The sequence below is a fragment of the Meles meles genome, chromosome 1 (assembly GCF_922984935.1).
Source record: "Meles meles chromosome 1, mMelMel3.1 paternal haplotype, whole genome shotgun sequence".
In the NCBI taxonomy this organism is placed as follows: domain Eukaryota; kingdom Metazoa; phylum Chordata; class Mammalia; order Carnivora; family Mustelidae; genus Meles; species Meles meles.
In genome coordinates, this window is record NC_060066.1 from 128,235,220 (window position 1) to 128,255,876 (window position 20,657).

The 20,657-nt window shown below is 38.3% G+C and overlaps 1 protein-coding gene and 1 pseudogene across 4 annotated transcripts in view; both read left to right on the forward strand.

The window, feature by feature from the left end:
- Positions 1–243: 243 nt before the first annotated feature.
- Positions 244–20,657, forward strand: part of COL11A1 (collagen type XI alpha 1 chain) — a 201,173-nt gene continuing 180,759 nt past the window's right edge. For 2 of the 4 annotated variants that reach the window (XM_046022268.1, XM_046022277.1), the window contains exon 1: positions 637–1,008. In XM_046022268.1, coding sequence (XP_045878224.1) covers positions 903–1,008 — 106 coding nt within the window. In that variant the 5' untranslated portion in view covers positions 637–902. Of the gene's footprint in view, positions 345–440; positions 511–636; positions 1,009–20,657 lie in introns of those variants that run through there. The other 2 variants (XM_046022249.1, XM_046022258.1) reach the window with 2 other exon arrangements.
- LOC123946871 lies at positions 8,266–8,871 on the forward strand (annotated as a pseudogene).

Below are 20,657 nucleotides of genomic sequence, written 5' to 3' on the forward strand. Positions count from 1 at the left end.
AAAATATAAAATAAAAATACTTTTCGGAGCAGGCAGAGCAATGAGTCCTCTGGTTCCAGGTCTGCTATAAGAAGCAGATTTTTGCACAAGGATAAGGTTACGGCTGCCAGCCCAGAACTCCAGCGGTGTGGCAAATCAGACGCTGGGCTCCTCCCCTCCCCCGCCGACGAACGAGAGGCTAACAGACCGGTGCAAGTAGACAAGTAGCTGTTTTTATTGAATACAGAAGCTCCTTGAAAACTCTGTGGGCTCCGGGGCTCTCCTGCAATTCCTTTCATTCCCAAAGTGCTGGAGCCAAGCACGCGTCCCGCGTAACTCCCTCGCATTTTTTCTCGGGGATTTGGGTAGGAGAGGAGGGAGGAGAGGAGAGGGGAGATGGGGGGTGGTTGGTGGGCTGGGCTTGCCCAGAGTCCTGATTCTTGGGCAGAGGGAGAGGGGGGCGGGCTTGCGGCCGCCCGAGAGGCGTGTGATTGGGTCTGACCCTCAGCGGGCTTGTCAGTTTCTCTCGGGGTAAGGGGGGCGCGGGAGGGGAGTGGGCGGAGGAGGGGGCTGCCCAGAGCCTCTCGTCCGGCCCACTGACGGCATGAAGCCTTTAGGGGCACGCAGTCCTCTCAGATTTTCGGTTGAAGCCCCTCATCTGCCTTCAGTCTGAAGGCAGGGCCCCGCAGAGGACGGATCGGAGGGTCCCGGCCGGCGGGGCCAACCGAGAGGGAGAGGAGGGGGCGAGACGCAGGAAGGAAGCAAACCATCAAATTTTAAAGAAAAAGCCCTTTGACTTTTTCCCCCTCTCCCACCTCAATGGCTGTGTAGCAAACACCCCCGACGATACCTTGGAAGGGACGAAGTTGGTCTGCAATCGCAGTTTCGTGGGTTGAGTTCACAGTTGAGTGCGGGGCCCGGAGATGGAGCGGTGGTCCTCTAGGTGGAAAACGAAACGGTGGCTCTGGAATTTCACCATAACAACCCTCGCACTGACTTTCCTCTTCCAGGCTAGAGAGGTCAGAGGAGGTAAGAAAAAAAAAAAAAATGGTTTTGGGGAGGTGGGAGTGTGCCGTCGGTCTTTGTCATTCTGCGCCCCTCCCCCTCTTTACGCTTCCTCCCCCGCCCTACCCCCCACCCCCAAAACCCCAAAACAATTCTCTTAAATGAAATCCAGATTGTAGCTGCCACCAGGTTGGAGTGAAGGCTGGAGAGAGAGATGGATGTAGGCGGGACAGTAATGGGAGAAGAGGTAGCAGGAAAAAAAGATCTGTCAGGCACAGAGTCTGCTGAAATGCCCTTCACCACTTTTCAGCGTCTTTGAAAAGAGGAAAAATACTACCTTGAACACAAGGGCAGCTGTACAAAGCTTTTGTCCCTAGACTGCCCTTTGAACACATCTTCTGGTTTCTTCAGATTCTAACTAATGGAAATATCTTTTTAAGGGTGAGCTGAGGAGAAAATATAGAGAAAGGGTATAAAATGAACCTTGATAAAGTTCTTTGTGTGAAACAAAGTGAGAAACAGGCTCTTTTACTTTTCGGGATATAAGAGAAAGCAGAGGTGATGAATCTAGAAGACTTGAGAACTGTGTGTGTGTGTGTGTGTGTGTGTGTGTGTGTGTGTGTATCATTTTGAAGAGATTTTAAGTGGAAAAAAGAATTGGCAGCTTATAAAGAACGGGGGGGAAGATAGGGAGAACACGGCTCCCTGAATTTCAGTCCATTCCTCTCCACTGTGACCCCCCACCCCCAGCCCCCACTTCTTCTTGCAGGTTGGACGTGCAGTTCTCTTGGAGAATGATGAAACTCGCCAAGTAAACGGGGTGGGGAGGAGGAATAGGGATTGGGAGGGAAGAGGAGGGGGCCTGGGATGGGGTGGGAGGGGAGAGGTAAGGAAAAGTTCCTACGTGGCACCACCAAATATTCAATGACCAGACCTGCTCGGAAGACTGCAGCCCTGTCAGTACCCAAGAAGGGAGAGCGACTTCACTCCTCCCCTCTGCCTCCTCCCTCCCCTTCCCCCGCCTTTTCCCGCAAAGGCATCTGGCTGGAGCGGTCCGTTAGGTGCCGTAGACACGACTGGCGGGCAAAGGCCTTTGGAGTTAGCGGAGTCCAAACAGCTTAGAGTAGAAAAACGAGCTTTGTCGGGAGTGCACAGAGAAGGGCGGGGGGGGGGGGGGGGAGGAAGGAGGGTGGCGAGGATTGGCTGAGGGAGAAATAAGTTGTCAATTCCAAATGCGCAGGCTTTAGCAGAAACCTGAGTCTGGCCCTGGTAGATGCCAAGATCTGAGTTCTCCCTAATGGGAATTAGCGTTCCCGGAGGCCGAACTCTGGGAAACCAGGTCTATATTCCTTCCCCAAGCTTAGTGGTGCTCACCTTCCTGAGTAGCAGGCAGTGCTGGATTAGTCTTCCTCTTGGCTTTCCCTGGTAAATACAGTCAGAGCCTCAAATTTAAATTTTGCTTCAATGTGGATACAAGTTGTGCTCATTATTTTGATTTATTCATTTCAATATTTTCAAGGATAAATGGTAGAGTCTTTGAAAGTGGAATCCATCAAAAGTTTGCTTTTTACCTTTGGTACCTGGTCACCAGCTGGGTTGGTCATTTCTGTCAGCAGTTCTGCCCTCTGCTGGTATTATTTATTATTTGGAATTTAAGCATCTCCCTTGGAACTAGGGCCTCTTAAAAATCCTTCTAACTACAATGATGCTGGAAAAGGACACTCCATTAAGAAAGTACAGATCTACCATTTCTTTTTCGGCTTGTTACACACACATATGGACAAATGTATCACAATGCCAGCTCTTAATTTAGAAGTATAGAAACCAAACTTTCTTCAATGAAGGTGGATGAAATATAAACTCAAGAGGCACTGTTGTAGACATTCAGGGATTATTTCAGTGAAAATTTTTGTTCCTTTTCCACATTTGGCCTTCCTTAAAACTCTGAGGATATCAGAAAAGTCCAATTTCTACACTTGTAATGCTTAAATTGTCTCTTTTCAATCTAGCTTCAGACCTGAAACACTTAATCATCCCAGTACCACATTAAGTAAATGCTGGAAAAAGAACACCGCTTATTATTTTAGGGCCAAATAATGTGGGAAATAGCAAAATTTAAGGATCATATGTTGTTTTTGTTTGTCATTTCTGACGAAATGTCTTAAACATTACAAGAGTGTTTGGATGATCAGACTCTTAAGATTTGGTGTTTGCGTCATCAACTTGCTAGGTACTTATTACTTCCCACTAAGTAATATTTACAAATCTACTCTTGTTGGCATTTTTGCCACTTAATAAACTTTTTAAAAGGAAGTAATAGTATACTAATGCTTAAAAAGGAAACACTGGCCTGAATCATCACACAAGGAAAAAATAAATCCTGTGTTCAGTTCTTAGGGTAGCCAGGAGATTTGCAATTGAACTAGCAATGAATATGATTTCATTCCAGTTCCTAAATAAAGGTATTATGTACTATAATTTATTGATGTCGGTGAGATGTAGAATGTGATTTGGTTGCTAAATCGAAAGGTAATTTAGAACAGCCTATTTTCATCTAAAATTTGTATTTCTTGGATTTAAGACATTAAAGTCTTAAGGAGTTCTGGGTTCATAATAAATTAGATTCTAAAAAAAGTGTAGTTAGAATCTTAAAACATCTACCTTACAAAGCATAGTTTTTGGAGTGAATGAATTAAAAGAAAATTTATACTGTCATACAGAATCATATTATTTTACTTTGCAAATCCAAACTCCATAACTTGGTCATCTTTAACGTGCCTATTAAAATTTTTTAGTATTCATTATGATTTAGTATAAAAGAGTGTTATTTTTATAATATATTCATTTGCATTAACTTCAATATTATGTTTCATTTGTTTCCCTGTGGTTAACATAAATATTTTATCTCAGAAATTTATGGGTTTATCAACTTGGCAATTGCTTATTATAGATAGAACCTGAGATTTACCTGAAATTTATAGTGACTGTGTTGTGATTGTGTTCAGAGTGATGGTTTTAAGACTTCTAAAAATAAGTTAAGTTATAATTGAATACTAAGAAAAATGGTATCTAATTGAATCATTTTTTGCTAGTTAAAATGGTATTCAACCTTTGGTGGTTAAGGCAATAGTGTGTCTTGCAAAAAGCTGATTAATTTTATGAGCACCTTTCGGAGTTTGTCAGCAATTGGTAGTGAACCTTGCTGGAGTGTTTTGAGTGCCCAGGATCAGCAGGTGAAATGGTGCTGGCTTCCAGAGTATGTGCTAATCCAGCTTTGCAAAGAGATCAAGTTTGTCCCTGTGGCTACTTAATCATGAATCAGTTAAAAGGTCAGATACACTTCTGAAAACAAATGCAGTGTCCACCAGTATTATCTGTATTGTCTTTCCTCTTGTTTTTTAAATAAAAATTGACACAGTCTGATAGAAAAACAGTAACGAAAACCAACTATCTTATGAGAAGCATCTTCCTGTTTGTTCTACACAGACTTAGGTGCCACATATATGTTCGATTAAATAATAGATACTTTCCCAGAATTGTCTACTGGTTTTAAAATTAAGTTTCTTAATATCTTAAAGTGACAATTTGCTTCATAATAAATGCTTAACTGAGACTCTATAAAAATTACTCTCTAAGAGGTATTCTCATATTTTTTAACAAAATTGTGAAGTTGCAAATGAGAAATGTATATACCTAGGTAGTATAATGACTTACAATTTATTTATTTATTTAGGTTCTGTGTGTTAGTTAACTGACTGTGTTAGTCTCAATGTGACTAACATAGAGTATATTATTCAAATTAAGTTATCCCTAAAATATAGCAAGGCAAACATGAATCTCTTTTCATATTCTTGAGTAGGATTTCTGACAAAAAATAAAAATAAAAAATAAAAAACAAAACACAAAACAAAACCCCAAACTAAACAGTTACCTTTCTTTTTAAAAACTTGCTTCTTTTCTGAAAAAAATTCTCCTCACTCTGGTTAATTTATTGAAGCATTGCCTGTTTGGTAGTGAATGATAATGAATGGACTCAAATCAGGCTTGGCTGAGTGTGTAATAAAAAGCTGAATTTTTCAAAGGGAGAAAGGTGTTTAGATTTTTTTAAGACAATGCGAGAGATAGGAGTTATTGTAAAGATTGTTTCCCTTTACTGTCTTCTCACTTCACTATGAGGAAACCAAGGCACAGAAAAGTTTTTAGCTGAATGTTTTTTCTCATGAAAACATAAAAAATATTTCTATAATATTCAGTATTTTTCTAAGTAAGTATAGTGAAGGTCTGCAATAGTGGTAAAAATATCTGTAAATAATGGTGGGTCTGAGACTTTATGGAATGACCAAATATTGCCTAACTGTACATGTTGGAGTTTAATGAGAAGATGAATTAAGTGAAAATGATTGATTTAAAGAAACTCAGACAGGAAACAGAGTTGTAGAATGTGTTAAAAAATTCCTCAATTCCCTAAGTTTGGAGATCATTTATATTGTTAATATACCTAGTTATGTGATTCTTAGAATTATCGGTATCAGAGAAGAAAGCATAATAGTTTGTAAAATATTTTTTGTCTGTGTTTGTTGCTGGATTAGGAACGTAGTTTTTTATGTACTCTAAAGTTGTTAATGGAGGACTGGGCACACTTCGAATTTTCAAGAAGCTAAGAAATTATACATTTATATAATATAAATATATTATAAATTATTTACTTCAAATAATATATTCATTTAATAATATATCTATGTATTTATTATAAATGATGTCAAATTTCTATGCTTTCGAAGTTCATTTTAGTTTGATTGGATGGTATATACTATACATATGTATGGTTTTAGTCCTCAACCAGAAAATAAATTGATTATTACTTGATATGTTTTGTTGGTTGAATAGATAATCTTTTCACAAACAAGTGGCAAACTCTGGGAAAATATAGGAGAGCATTTAGTAATGCAAATTCCAATTAATTTTTCTTTTGGATTGTTAAAGCATCTGAGACTACATATACAACTTCTACCTCAAAAATAAATGGACACTAATCTATAGGGAAGTAGACACTCCTAAGAGATTACATGATATTTGTTGCGCTGACAACAACAATGGTAGATCTAGTATTTCCACCAAATGAAGACTTTTCCTATCTTCAGGGAAAACAGTGCATGTCCTTAGGATCCTGGAGAAGATACTGTGGAAGCTAATCTAACATTTATACTCATGATCAATGCTAGCAATTTATATGAGTGTAGGGTTTTATAAGTACTGAGCTATCCCCATCATTTTATATCATTTTTAATTATTATACTTTGCTATTCAAAAGCCAGAATTCCATTGTATCCTAAACACACTTTTCTTTCCTCCTACCTTTGGAGAAATAATTAAGGGCAGTTGGTGTAATCATTAGGAATTCAAGGCAACTATAGAGTGGGAGCTGAGAGCCGATCTGCATTTCTGCTTTTACTCCTCCACTTCCCTCATTTGATACTGGGGAAATGTGACCTGAGCTGGGAGTGGTGAGAGGAAACCAAACTTTGTTTTTGATCATTGAAGTTTTGCTCCTTAGCAAAGAAGAAAGAGAGGTATGCACGGATGCTATAAAAAGTTGCAGTGTTCCCTAAATTCTTTCCCTGAAGAGGCAACTTTAAATGTAGATTTCAGTGTAGCTTTTGGTATACTCTAATGATATCCCTAAATTTGTACTTTTTTCTTCTAATTTCTCTTGCAATTTAATTCAGAATATAAACAATTTTTTTCATTTTAACCTGTCTTTTGTATTATAATGTGTCTACTATATATATTTCTTTTTCTTGCAAAACCCTAATATAATTTTATTTTTGTAGGCATTTTTTTTTTTTGTACTTTCCGTTGTCTCAAAACTCGACTTGAATAATACTAGCTGGTAGAGAAGATGAAAGCCGATTTTAAAGTGATTTAGTGAGCAGTGTCTGTTGGTTGCAGTCTTTGGCCTACTACTGACTTGGCTACTGGTTCTTTAGACATTGGCTGATCACCAGACCTACTGTTATCTGGTAAAATAAACTCTTTGCTTGCTGCGCATGGAATTAGAGACAGTGCTATTAATTTAGGAGAAAGAACTCAGAGAAAAGAAAGGTTATCATATTTCAGAGTAAGAGACCAGCTTAAATACGACTTGACAATTGAGAACTAAAACAAACCTGTGTAAAAGTGCTTTAGCACAATCAACTTTTGCAATCCCTCAAACCTTCTTTTTTTTTCCGTAAAAAGCATTTCTTTCTTATTTTAAACAAATTTAATTGCTCTTGAATGGCCCTGTACTGTACAGGCAAATGAAGGTCCCTATTCATGGAACTGGAGCGCATAGAGTGTCAGTGGAAGCTTCCTTCCTCTGTCTGACTGGTCAACTGGCATCCGGTCTTACAGGCGTGAACCTTCCACTGTGTGAGATGGTTGGCTTTCCTTCCCCACTCAGCTCTTCACAAACAACTTCCCAAAAAGATGACTGCCAGAAAGGGCAGAGGTTGCAATTCCTGACAAAACTAATAAGAAACTCTGAAAGCACTTTGCACTTCATGCTCCTATTAGAGAGCTCTGCGGAGAAGGAAGAGCCATACGTATTGTACCGCTATTTTCCCTGACTTCTCTCTTTAGGCTAGTGTCAACAGTGGAGAACACCCTCCTGTCACTCTTCTTTCTGAATGTTGATAAGTCTTCAGAATACTTCACTGGTTTTGAGAATAAATATGTTGTGCAAATGGGTTAGTATGATGTAGAGTGGTCTTTAGGATGGGACCCCTCTGTATGTTCCAACTGATGACCAGCTATTTCCCACCTGCCACAGACCTGGCCCCATTTACCTTGCCCTTCAGCCATGTTAAACCTCTTGCCAGTATTCTCCCCTGTTCTAGAACACACTATTCTCTTTCCCTCAAATATCTGTTCCTTTCTCATCCATCTAGGAATTGTCTTTACCTACGTCAAGATTTAGATCAGGCTTCATATCTCCAGGCAGATAGAATAGTAAGATCTAACACTAAATGCATGTTTATTATTATGTTCCAGGTCCTGTTGTTAGCACTTTTCACGTAGAATCTCAGTTCATTCTGACAATTGCCCTGGAAGTATGCTAATATTAAAATGTACACTTTATCCATAAAGGAACTGAAAAACAGAGAAGTTAGTTACTATGCCTAAGGTCACACAGCTTCTATGTGATAGACCCAGGATTTGAACTTAGACAGTCTTGTTCCAGAGCCTGTGTTTTTGATCGTTTGTTCATGTTTATTTTATTGTGTATTCTAATGTTTCCACACAGCCCCTCTGACTTATGATTATAGTGCCCTGGGTCTTAACAGTAATGGACAAATCATACAAAGGCACCACAGTAAGCACCATGTCAATTGTGCCAGAGAGGACTTGGCAAAAGGCAATGTTACAATTCAGGTAGCTCTTCAGCCAGCATTAAGTTTCAGTGGTGGAGGCCATAGCACTCTTACCATTTTAAGAACAAACCTAAACCCTGATGATGGTGAGGAACACTAAGGGCTGTTGCTGGAAGCCAACAAATGTTACTTTGTTTCCTCTGACTTATTTAAGGAGAAGTTGACAGCTGTATCTATTAGCATTCAAGGTTCAGATTGGGGTTGACTTGGTTTCATTAAGTAATAAGGACACTTACAAATTGCTGCCGGTTCTAATTAGGATCCATTGCAAGGAACCACAGGTCTTATTCCACTCTGGGAGACTGATACATGGCAGTATGCCTATTACTTTCAGTATGGAAGTGTCAGGTCTGGTTATCTAAAAGTTGTTTGGAATATAATCAACTGGGAGGGTGTAACTAAAAGATACATAGTTTGCAAAAAAAAAGTACCATTTTTAAAAAAATTACTCATTTATCTGTTAGTCTTCCTGTAGGAGTTGCTGGGAGATAGTAACTATGATTTGGTTTTATTTCTGTCCTCAGGGTCTACCAAGAATGCCAGAATGCACAGGATATAATACAGTCACTATTTAGATTGCAAATTATCTTCTTAACTTTGCCCAGTTGACTGGAACAAGGTTAAACCTAGTTAACTTAGGAGTGGTGTGAAGGGACATACTCATGTCTTGTCGTTAGCAGCAATTACATCCCTCTCTCTTTCTTTACTTTTTCTCTGTAAGTGAATGAATTGGGATATCCCTCGAGCTTTCCTCATTTGGAAAACAGATTTTGCACATTCTCTTCAAAGACACTTCTAAATATTTGAAGCTACTAATTGCCTATATTACATCTAAAATAGTAGTTTGCTTTAACATCATAATCTCATAGAGAAAAACACCATATGAAGCCGTATTTTTGTTTTGACAGCAACATAAATCATCATTTCACTGTTTGCTGGTGAACAAGAAAGTTTAAGGCAAGAGTGGTATCAATCTGTTAAAATATTAATTCGGAAAATTCTAGCATATATTCATTTTGAAACTTTTATCTGTTTTGTATGTTGTTAGGGATTTCTGATTTTGCTTAATAATATTAGAAAGAGGGGCGCCTGGGTGGCTCAGTGGATTAAGCCACTGCCTTCGGCTCAGGTCATGATCTCAGGGTCCTGGGATCGAGCCCCACGTCGGGCTCTCTGCTCTGCAGGGAGCCTGCTTCCTCCTCTCTCTCTGCCTGCCTCTCTGCCTAGTTGTGATTTCTCTCTGTTAAATAAATAAAAAAATAAAAAAATTAAAAAAAATAATATTAGAAAGAGCAGCCTATCTATATTTTTGCTTTGTGATTATTTTAGTAAACTCATTCTAGAAAATAACTGGCATATTATACATATATTATAATTATTATATTATGAAATATTATTTATAATATATAAAATATATTATATATTATGAAATCTTTAAGCAAGGAGTATATAAAGTTTAAAGTGCTTGATAAGAGTCAGTAGTTGTAGCATTGTTTTAGAAGAATGTAACATTTTTTAGATTCTATTCTTATCCTTGTATATTTTAGTTATGCTAATATCTTAAGATAGGTATCTTTATCTGTTTTAGTGTGTCCCAAGCACATAGAACAGAGCCTATCACATAGTGTTGGATAAATCTTTGTTGAATGAAGTGAAAGTGTTGGTTGAAGCTCTAATGAGTTGCTCTTCAGTACCCTAACAACCTGAGATATAAGCTGGTATATCTCAGTTATTGCCAGTGTCTACAGAAATGTATCAAACAGACTTTTGCTGATATTATTGTGATTTCCTGAAAATGTCAGTCTCTGCTTTGCCTCTGAGCAAGCTACAATCTCCACCTTGAACACTTCCAAGCCACTTACCATTGCTTTTTACTTAGGATTTAGATATTATGTTCTAAGGGAATACCTCTCCTCAACCATAAAGACTGAGGTAGTTGACCTAGCATAACATTCTGAAGCACACTATGTTTACTCCAAACCTGAATATTTATCACAGAATATTTGTGATGCTAAAATTAAAACAGGGGATGCATCTTTTTCATCTGTGTAAGAAATTCGGGCTTCTAGCACTCTACCTGGAGTAGAATAGATGGCCAATAAATGTTTATCATATGGATTAATGACCTCATAAGCAAGGGATTATACTAAAGTCAAGAAGACAGAGAAATCAGGCTTGGCTTGCTATCACAATCATTTCCAGTCCCATCTCTGTGGATTTTGACTGAATAGATTTTGTACAGAATCCAAGCATAGGTGTTTTATAAACCTCACAGATAATTTTGATGTACATCCAAGGGTTTATGAATCTTTTGTATCAGGAAATAAATACACCCAAAGATGGGAACATGTCTAGCTTGTAGGACAGGGCACTGGAAGTTAAGTAAAAGATTATTTATCTGTTGTGTGCAAATCATTGGATAAATACCCAACTACCCAAGAGGAGTGACTCTGCAAAACTGATTTGGATAGATCAACTGCTTATGATAGAGATCATGCTTTGTTTTTAAATCTTTTTCTCTATACCATGTAATAACCTAAATGCCAACAAATATTGTTTTTCTCAACATTTAAGTCAAATGCTTGTATTGAAATCATGACTTGAGTTTTATAATAAACATTTTAATAGCTTTGGCCACTTGAAATCCCGAATGCCAAGCCTTTTAAGTATCACACCCTCAATTGGCATTTGTTCTTTCCTTCACCATCCTCAGAGTTGTGGTATTATTTCTGCTTTCAGTTTTCAGCTCATAGAAGCTTTTTATGATACAAGAGAGTTCAGGATTGAGGCTGTTCAATAACCGTGAAAATTAAATGACTCTCTTCTATGTGCAATCAGTGTTAGGTGCCCTGACTACAGAAAGAGTTTGCCAGTGTCTACTGTCATGTGTTACAGAAGAGTGCTGGGTTAGGAGAATAGGCTAAGGCCACATAACAGAGGACTGTATGGATATTTTTTCTGCATGGTACAGAATCATGTGACTAATTAAAAAATACAGGGATGCTGCTAAGTTGGCAGAGTCAGTACATACTTTGATATCTATCCATACTAGGTGGTTCCCTTTGATTGCAACCACCGGATCTTCTGACTAGTAACCAGGGAACTGAAGCCATACTGCTTTTTCTGGAATAGCCAACCCACTGTAAAGTCACTTGGGATTCTCCAAGACAATTAGTACATTTAAGTCACACTTGATGCAGGGTTATGTCCATTATGGAATTGAAAAATGTATGAATGCATAATCTTCCTATTTTATAAGGGAGTACATTAAACAAAATGTGTACACATGTTTATAAAAGATGTAGCCTAACATTTTAAGCCTTATATGTGATCATTCTTGTTATTATCCAACTTATAGCACGTTTTAGGACATGAATTATAAGTAGTTTTGTTTTTCTGTTTCTGAGGATGCATATGTGGGACAAAGATCTCTATGTTGATTTTTTTTTTAAGATTTTATTTATTTATTCAACAGACAGAGATCCCAAGGAGGCAGAGAGGCAGGCAGAGAGAGAGGGGAAGTAGGCTCCCCACTGAGCAGAGAGCCCAGTGTGGGGCTCCACCCCAGGACCCTGAGATCATGACCTTAGCCAAAGGCAGATGCTTTAACCCACTGAGCCACCCAGGCGCCCCATATGTTGATTGTTTGAGAAAGTAAAATATTTATTATAATCTTTTTAAAGTCATAATGATTTCTTTTACAGAAAGTTATATCAGAGTTTTCAAATAAGTGTAATTAAAATTATAGTTTTAGATAATGTTAATAGGCTGTCAACTCTCAAAGTTTTATTTTTATCCCATCTTTTCCCTGAATTCCAGACTCATATACTCAACTGCCTATTCAGCCATTTCCAGTGGAATGTATTAAATTGTCTCAAAATTAGCATACCCAAACCTCAATCTTAGAACTCTTCCTGAAGCCTGTTCTGCTCACAATCTTTCCAGCTCAATTGATGAAAACACAGTGAGTCATGATGTTCAAACTAAATACTCAAGAATAGCTTTCACTCCTCTTCTCTCATTCTCTATATCCAACCCATCAGCAACCCTATCTGCTGTTTTCAGAATATATCCAGAATCTGACCCAGTACTTCATCTCTCAGTCCAGCATTCCAAAATTGACAAAATTTTATACCTCGAGGATCACAATTGCTTCCTCCGTGCTCTGTTCCACTCTAGTGCCCCTATAGTCCATTCTCAAGGCAGCTGCCACAGTGGTCTGGAAAATTCGTTGGTTCATGTTACTCCTCTCCCTTAACTTCCAGTAGTTTCCATCTCACCTGGAATACAATCTAAACTCTTTGTACATCCCACAGGACCTGTACAACCTGCCTTCAACCTTCCTCCCCCTTATTTCTCTGACCTCATTTCTTATGCCCCTTTTATTTCCTCTACTGGAGACCTAAGTGTCTCCTTGCATTTCCTCCAACTTCTCCCCTCTGGGGCAACTCCTGTCTCTGGTACTTTGCACTTGCTATTCCTTCTGCTTAGAATGCTATGCTGTTAAAACATCAGGCTAGAGAAGCCTCTTATGCCTTGCTAGACTGTTCAAACATTATATTTCCTTATTGAGGCCTTTCCTGTTCTTCTAATTTGCTACTAAAATCCATGCCTCCATAACCCTCATTTAGGATTTATTTTTTTTTAGTACTATTCAAATATTTGTCATTTATAAAAAGTGACGACTTACTTGAATTTAAGGTGGAGATTTTATTTTAACGCATTCTATCAAATGTAGATTTAGATGTTGTTTAAGTACAAGGAGTACAAATATTGCCTTAAAGCATTTGGGCAGCTTCTAGGCCATTTTTATCCACATAATTGCATAGTTTTTAACTTTATTTTACATATAGACATAGTCAAAGTCGAAATTCCACATAGAAAAGCATTTTACTTATTTGATGAACATCGTGCACATCGATTCAGTTGTTCTAAGAGATTATAGTTGTATAGAAGTAACAATGGGAGTTTGTTCAGCTGTTTTAACAGAAGAATAATGTGGGACTTGTGCTTACTTAAAAAGTAGATGGGAGATATTTAAAGGTGAAGACATAAAAGCAACTACAGAATAATACTGTTTTTTTATTTTTAATTTTTTTTATTTGACAGAGAGAAATCACAACTAGGCAGAGAGGCAGGCAGAGAGAGGAGGAATCAGGCCCCCCGCAGAGCAGAGAGCCCGATGTGGGCTCGATCCCAGGACCCTGGGATCATGACCTGAGCCGAAGGCAGAGGCTTTAACCCACTGAGCCACCCAGGCGCCCCCAGAATAATATTATTAAGGAAATGTACACACATGCTGATACTCAAAGCAGATCTATTTGTTATTTCCAATCAATACTAAATTTCAACTAGGATCACAGGGTTCACACATATCTCTCAACCACTGGGTAGATCAGAATTAGAATAAATAGTCAATAGTGAGATGTGGATACAGTGGATTGTGGTGAGAGTCACAATTTTTCAATTACTTCTACTTCAGAATATTTCACTGTGTATTTCTTTTACCCTGATTGTTCCAATCTTGAATTTCATTGTGTAAGTGACTTTTTTTTAAGCTGATAGTTTCATGGGATTGTAAGGAAGTACCTTTACATTTGGTCATTGGGTGTCTGTTTTCTGAAATGGTATTACCATTAGGCTTGTTAGGTGCCTGGTATTGATGAAATTAACTACAAAACTCCTGAAATTGCAGGCTATTCTTTTACACATGTCTTTGTCCATGTTATTCTCAATTTGATGCTGTTCTTGGTTTGAGTATCAAATACCCAGTTTTTGTAAGATATCCATAAAAAACTTTAGCCTTGAGATACTTACATTTATTTTATTCATTTTTTCCTGAAGGGGAATATACTCTTTAAAAAATAGGTCTAACCATAAGAGACTCTTAATCTCACAAAACAAACTGAGGATTGCCGGGGGTAGGGGGTGTGGAGAAGGTTGTTGCGTTACGGACATTGAGGAGGGTACATGCTATGGTGAGTGCTGTGAAGTGTGTAAGCCTGATGATTCACAGACCTGTACCCCTTGGACAAATAATACATTACATGTTAATAAAAAAATCGATGAATTGAAGTGCTGGTGAAAAAAAAATAGTTTTGAAATGACAAAACATGTAAGTTTATTACAGAATCCCATGGGGATAAAATGAACTCTAAACATTACCCATGCCCAGGAGTAGTTAGTGTAAATTCTGCAACTGTAATCTTATAAGCTTAAAATTTATTAATGTTTTCAAGCAGTTCACTTCTCCCATTTTACACTTTTGAGTACAAAGTTTAGATTACAGAATACGGACAAAAATCTAATTGTTCAGCTACAAAGAGTTGTGTTGGGACAGGAAATTTATGTGATTTCTATTGACATTATTTGTGCCACACAGTCACTTAAAGATGAACTTTCATACTTCTTTTTTTAAACATGAAAGAATTCAGGTCAATGTGTTTTATTTTTTTAATATTCATGTTTGCAATACAAGATTGGTGTATAGCATATATGTGTTTGAAATAAATGAAGTAATAGTACCCGAGGAAAGTTCTAAAGTATTAGTTTTTTAAAAAGATTTATTTATTTATTTTAGAGAGAGCGACAGAGTACATGAGTCGCAGGGGGGGGTGCGGGGAAGGGCAGAGGGAAAAAAAAGAACAGAAAATTTCCTGCTGAGCAGGGAGCTCTGTACATGTGGTTTGACTCCACGACCCTGAGATCATGACCTGAGCTGAAATCAAGAGTCAGATGCTTAGCTGACTGAGCCACCTAGGCACCCATAAAATATCAGTTTTTTAAATATTTTAATAAATAGCTAATATCACAGTTGCTTTATTTAACCTAGAGTCATGTTGGTGTCTAGGCAATACAAAAAATTATTAAAAGGAGAAAATGCTAATGATAGCATATGGATGTCAGGTTGAGCTATAGAGCGTGATGGAGCAGTGAACATGAAGATGGGGATTCAAGATCTATTTGGTTGCATAATCTACCAACATTCCAGGCAATTTCCTGGAGTTGTATGTACTTGGGATGACATAAGAACATGCTGGAGAGATTGCTCAGCACTACATAATTGTCATGGTCCATACCTGATGGACCTTTAGAGATGGAAACCTGTTTAGTCTTCTGCTCATCTGTAAGGAGATTTCCCGACGTAGTCAAGGGAAATGGATGCAAGAATCAAGTGAGTTATAACTCTGAGGGGAAACATGGGTGATGTTCATTGGAACTATTAAAGATGTTCAAGATGGTTGAAAACTTAAGGACATAGCGATTTTAGATAGTATTTTTACTGAGTGTTTACTGTGTGCTGGAAGAGGTTAAAATGCCTTATTTTCTTGAATTCTCAAAATGAGGCTAAGTTGGAGAAACTAAGAGAGTGGGTAAGTAGGTTACCCAAAGTCATGCAGATAGTAAGTGCTTGGACTAGAAATTGAATTAGAAGTTGGGCAGTTCTAAGTATAGAAATGGAGTTATTAATTGTTGCCTAGTCACTTGTCATATCCACTTATCATCTCCTATCCTAAAGAGTCCCTTTGAGACTTTATTAAGAGCTCTTGTGATTTTAAATACAGCAAGGTATTGGTAATAGTTAAATTATAATGATGGGCACTTCACTCTCACTTTTTGTTTTGTTAGTCCTACATCCTACCACCCCATGAACATGGTAGCACTCCTGGTTGTTTTTTTTTTTTTTTTTTTTTTCTTTTCAGCGTAACAGTATTCATTGTTTTTGCACAACACTCCTGGTTTTTTGATATTTATCTAGAGCAGCAAAGCATTTAATGACAGGGTAGGGGATTTTTTTTTAATTCATTTTTTTAAGTTTGTTTTTTTTCTTTTTTTAAGATTTTATTTAATTATTTGAGAGAGAGAGAGAGAATACAAGCAGGGGTGCAATAGGAAGAGGGAGAAGCAAGCTCCTGCTGTGCAGAGAGTCTGATTTGGGGCTCCATCCCAGGACGCTGGGATCATGACCTGAGCTGAAAGCAGGCAGTTAACTGACTGAGCCACCCAGGTGCCCCAATATATTTTTTAAGGATTTTATTTATTTATTTGAAAGAGTGTGTGTGTGTGTGTGTGTGTGTGTGTGTGCAAGTGGGGAGAGGAGCAGAGGGAGAGGGACAAGCAGATTCCCCACTGAGCTTGGGGCCTGGTACAGGGCTCGATCTCACCAATCTGAGATCATGAAGTAAGCCAAAACCAAGAATCGGACCCTTAAATGATTGAGCCACCCAGGTGTCCCAGGAGATGGTTTATAACTCTTTCTGTGTTTTAGTTTACTTTTACTTCTCCCCACAATGGTATGTTTCATATGCGGCCTCTGATGTGAGGTATAAGGTGAGGATAAGTGACTCGCTAGAAATGGGGAAGGATCACTTCAGAAAGGCCACCGAAGAACTGTCTTCTTGCCACGCTTCAATCAAAGGGAAAGAATCCAATTTAGGAAGCTCTCTAAGGTGCTGTTTATAAAGGCCATTTCTAACATTCATTTTCCTTCTCAGACTGATGGGAAAGAAACTCTGGCTCTGAGGCAGGGTGTAGTTGCTCTTCGATTCATGTATTCATTCATTCATTAAACATATTTCTGTTGATTATTTACTATGTGGCAACCGCTATGTTATTTATGAAGACTACAGTGAACATCGACAGTGCTGATGTTTGCTGTCAGAGGGTTTACCGTCTATCAGGGGAGGCAGTCATCAAACAAGTACATTACAAACTTAGCAGAGAGAGAAGGAGGGAGAGTAGGCGGTAGGAGTCCGTGGGAGTTTAGACACACACCGTGCCTGAGTGAGAATGAGATAATGAAGCAAGTAAACAAAATAGAATGTGGAGTTATCCAAGGGGAATATAGGGTACTTGGGATCACATGAATGGATCACAGAACCTAGCCTGGTAGAGATAAGTAATGATTTCCTGAAGGAAGTCATGATTGAGTTGAGATCAAAAGGTTGATTAGGTCTCAGATCACCTGGCTTTAATCCTGGCCACCCATTAGATTCATCTAGGAAACTTCTAAAACATGGATGCCCCCCCATCCCCTCTCCCTGCTCCCGGCTTCATTCTAGTCATTAGTGCTTACACAGGACTCAGGCATTCTTATGTTGTAAAAATTCTCTGGGAGATTCTAAAGACAGGGTTGAAAAACACTCACTATCCTTAGACAAATGAGAAAGGATTGAAAATTTCCCAATAAAGGGAGCACAGGATATTTTAGAAACTCAGAGTTTATATCAGCTGGAGCATTACATTTGGGGGTGGGGAAAGAGATAGGAGTTAGTGACAGTGTTTCACTTGGAGATTGCGGCTGTGAATCTCCATAGCGGAGGTCTGATTTTTCTTAAGAGGTCCTCAGAAGCCATGATGCACGCAGGGAGAGTTTGGACACTTAATAATTATTCCATGTTGATGTCTTGTCGGGCAACCGTGATTATTTTCATTTCCTTGTACACTGTGCTGTCTTGTATCCGTGCTGCATATCTGATATTTCTGTCACCCTCCTCTTAGCTTATGCACTTCTACCCATCCTTCAGGACTCGGCTTAAGAGAAACCACATGTTAGGGGCGCCTGGGTGGTTCAGTGGGTTAAACCTCTGCCTTCGGCTCAGGTCATGATCTCAGGGTCCTGGGATCGAGCCCCGCATCAGGCTCTCTGCTCGGCAGGGAGCCTGCTTTCTCCTCTCTCTCTCTGCCTGCCTCTCTGCCTACTTGCGATCTCTCTCTGTCAAATAAATAAATAAAATCTTTAAAAAAAAAAAAAAAGAGAAACCACATGTTAGATATTTCAGCCTTTGTGAACCATATGATCTGTATCACAGCAATACAACTCTGTTGTAGGGTGAAAGCAGCTATGGACAATGTATAAATGAATGGGTGTGGATGTAGACTAGTACAAACATTATTTGTGGATGCTGAAATTTAAATTTCGTTTAACTTCCGTATGTCACAAAATACTACACTGCTTTTGATTTCTTAACCATGTAAAAATAGAACCATTCGTATCTCTTGTACCATTACAAAAATAGAAATGCTTAACTCCTAGGCATAGTTTTTCCTGCCACTGTTCTAAGGCGTTGTCACAAATACCAACTCGCAAAAACTCTTTTAGGTAAACACTTTTTATTATTTTCATTTTACAGATGTAGAAACTGAGGGGCAAAGCAGTCCAAATCACACAGACGCTAGTGCCAGGGATGGGATTTGGAATCATTCCCCCTCCTCCAAGCTATGTATTAGTGTCATTTACTCTTTATTGGTCATGGGAGTGTGTGAAGAAGTTTAAAGGAGGAATTAATTAGAGATGAAACAATCAAAGCACTGAGAGACTTTAGATCAGTAATCCATGTGGACACTGAAAGCAACAGAAGGAAAGGATTAAAGACCTGGGACGAACCAATCAGTGAATGAGTTGGGGTGTCCAAGAGATCAGCAAAACATAATAGAAAAGACATATTAGGCCCTCAAAATTTTTGTTTTAAGATAAGAGAGCCCTGTGAGCGACAGAGAAAGTTGTTTGTAGTATTTTCACATTATTGTGTTTCACGTTCACCCAGTATTTTAGATAGCTCGTGTGTGTAGGTGTGTGTGCGCATACCTGTTCTCTTCTGGTTAGGGAAAAATTCAAGCTTAGGCAAATAATTAAAACCAAATGTGTAGCATGTTATAGTAGAGGAAAGTATATCAAACCCAGCTTTGGGAGATAGGAAATGCTTTCTCGAACAGATTACACATCACTTATATCCTCTGTTTCCCAAGGTGCTATGGAGCTAAATGTTTCAGAAAGGGAAAATAGGATTTACAAAGGCCCAGAGGCAGGAGAAAGCAGATGAATGTGGGGTTCTGGGAAGACTAAGTCCAGTATGACTAGAGCACTGAGTGAGGTTGGAGTTGGGGGGAAAGACAAAGAAAAGAAAATGGTGGAGGTGCAGTTGGGGCGGTACCGGGCAGACAAATGGCTATGTTCAGATCTATGAGATTTTATGTGCGGGGTCTGTGCGTACCATCTGGAAGTCAGTGGGTTCACTGGAGGAATTTAAGCAGCAAAGTGACATAAAGCCTGGAGTTTTGGAAGCTTATTCAAGTTGTGGTGTGCAAACTGATGAGAAGAGATGTGGAAACCAGTTAAATGGCTCTTAGAGTAATGCACTGGGCTCTGATATCTTATTCTCCCATTTAATAAACTTAACAGTATGTAGTAAAAAGCAGGAAGAATACTGTTGAACAAAACATCGTGCTAATAGGATACATCTGAAATTCTAATCATGGTTTGTGGCATCAGCTATTGGCAACATGGAAATGATTCCAATATTAAGGGCATTTAAGAAGAGCTTTGAAAATGGAAATTTCACTTTTTTAGATGTATCAAGTTAAGCTACAACAATTACTGCTTTTAATCTTTAAACATTTGCAGTTCAGTTAATAAAATATGAAGAATAACTTTCCCCTGTGCGTATAATGTATGTGTGTGTATGTATAAAATCATAGAATCCACAGTAGGAGAATTTGTTAAATGCTACAATTATGAGATCAAATAACAGGCAGATTTCAAAGTGGCTTAATTTATTACTTAGTTTATTTGAAGAAAAAAACTTTAAAACTTGATTAAGTTTTACATTTTTATAACTTGATACGCTTTTATAGAAAAGGAAAAAAACCTAGTTGAAATTTTTACTTTGTGTCCCTATTTTTAAACTGGTTTTTGAAGAGTGAATTATTTCATATAATGTGTCTCTACAAAGAATTTTGTGAGGCTTTAAAAATAGAGCCCTTATTTTGAATCCTGTAGAGGGAATGTGTTTTTATCACATTACTTTCAAAGGAAGAAGGAACAAATGTGACAAAATCTGTGCTCTTGGAAAAGGTCATCCTGTGAAAAGATATTCTGGAGAGAAGGGACGTGTGGTTTATTTTATGTATTATTTACCCATGAGCACTTGGGACCGTGACCGTGAGACTGCGTCCTTTTCTGCATGGAGTTACAGCCTTCGTAGATCTGTTCAGTCCATCCTTGAGTCTTGACCCTGCTGTACTTTTGCTAATGGCCTCAGAGCAAGAAGATAAGATAAAATAAGCAGATAAGATGCTGTGACTTTTAGGAACAGTCTCTTTCAGAGTCATTTATACCCTGAAACATAAATTGAGTGTAATTTGAAACAAATATAAACATCAGGAATCAATTAAGTGTCTCAAGATAATCTTAGTATATTATGTTTATGTTTTAAGTTTCTTTTACGGGGCATAGGAATGAAGGTGGCAAAGTCGCAAGAA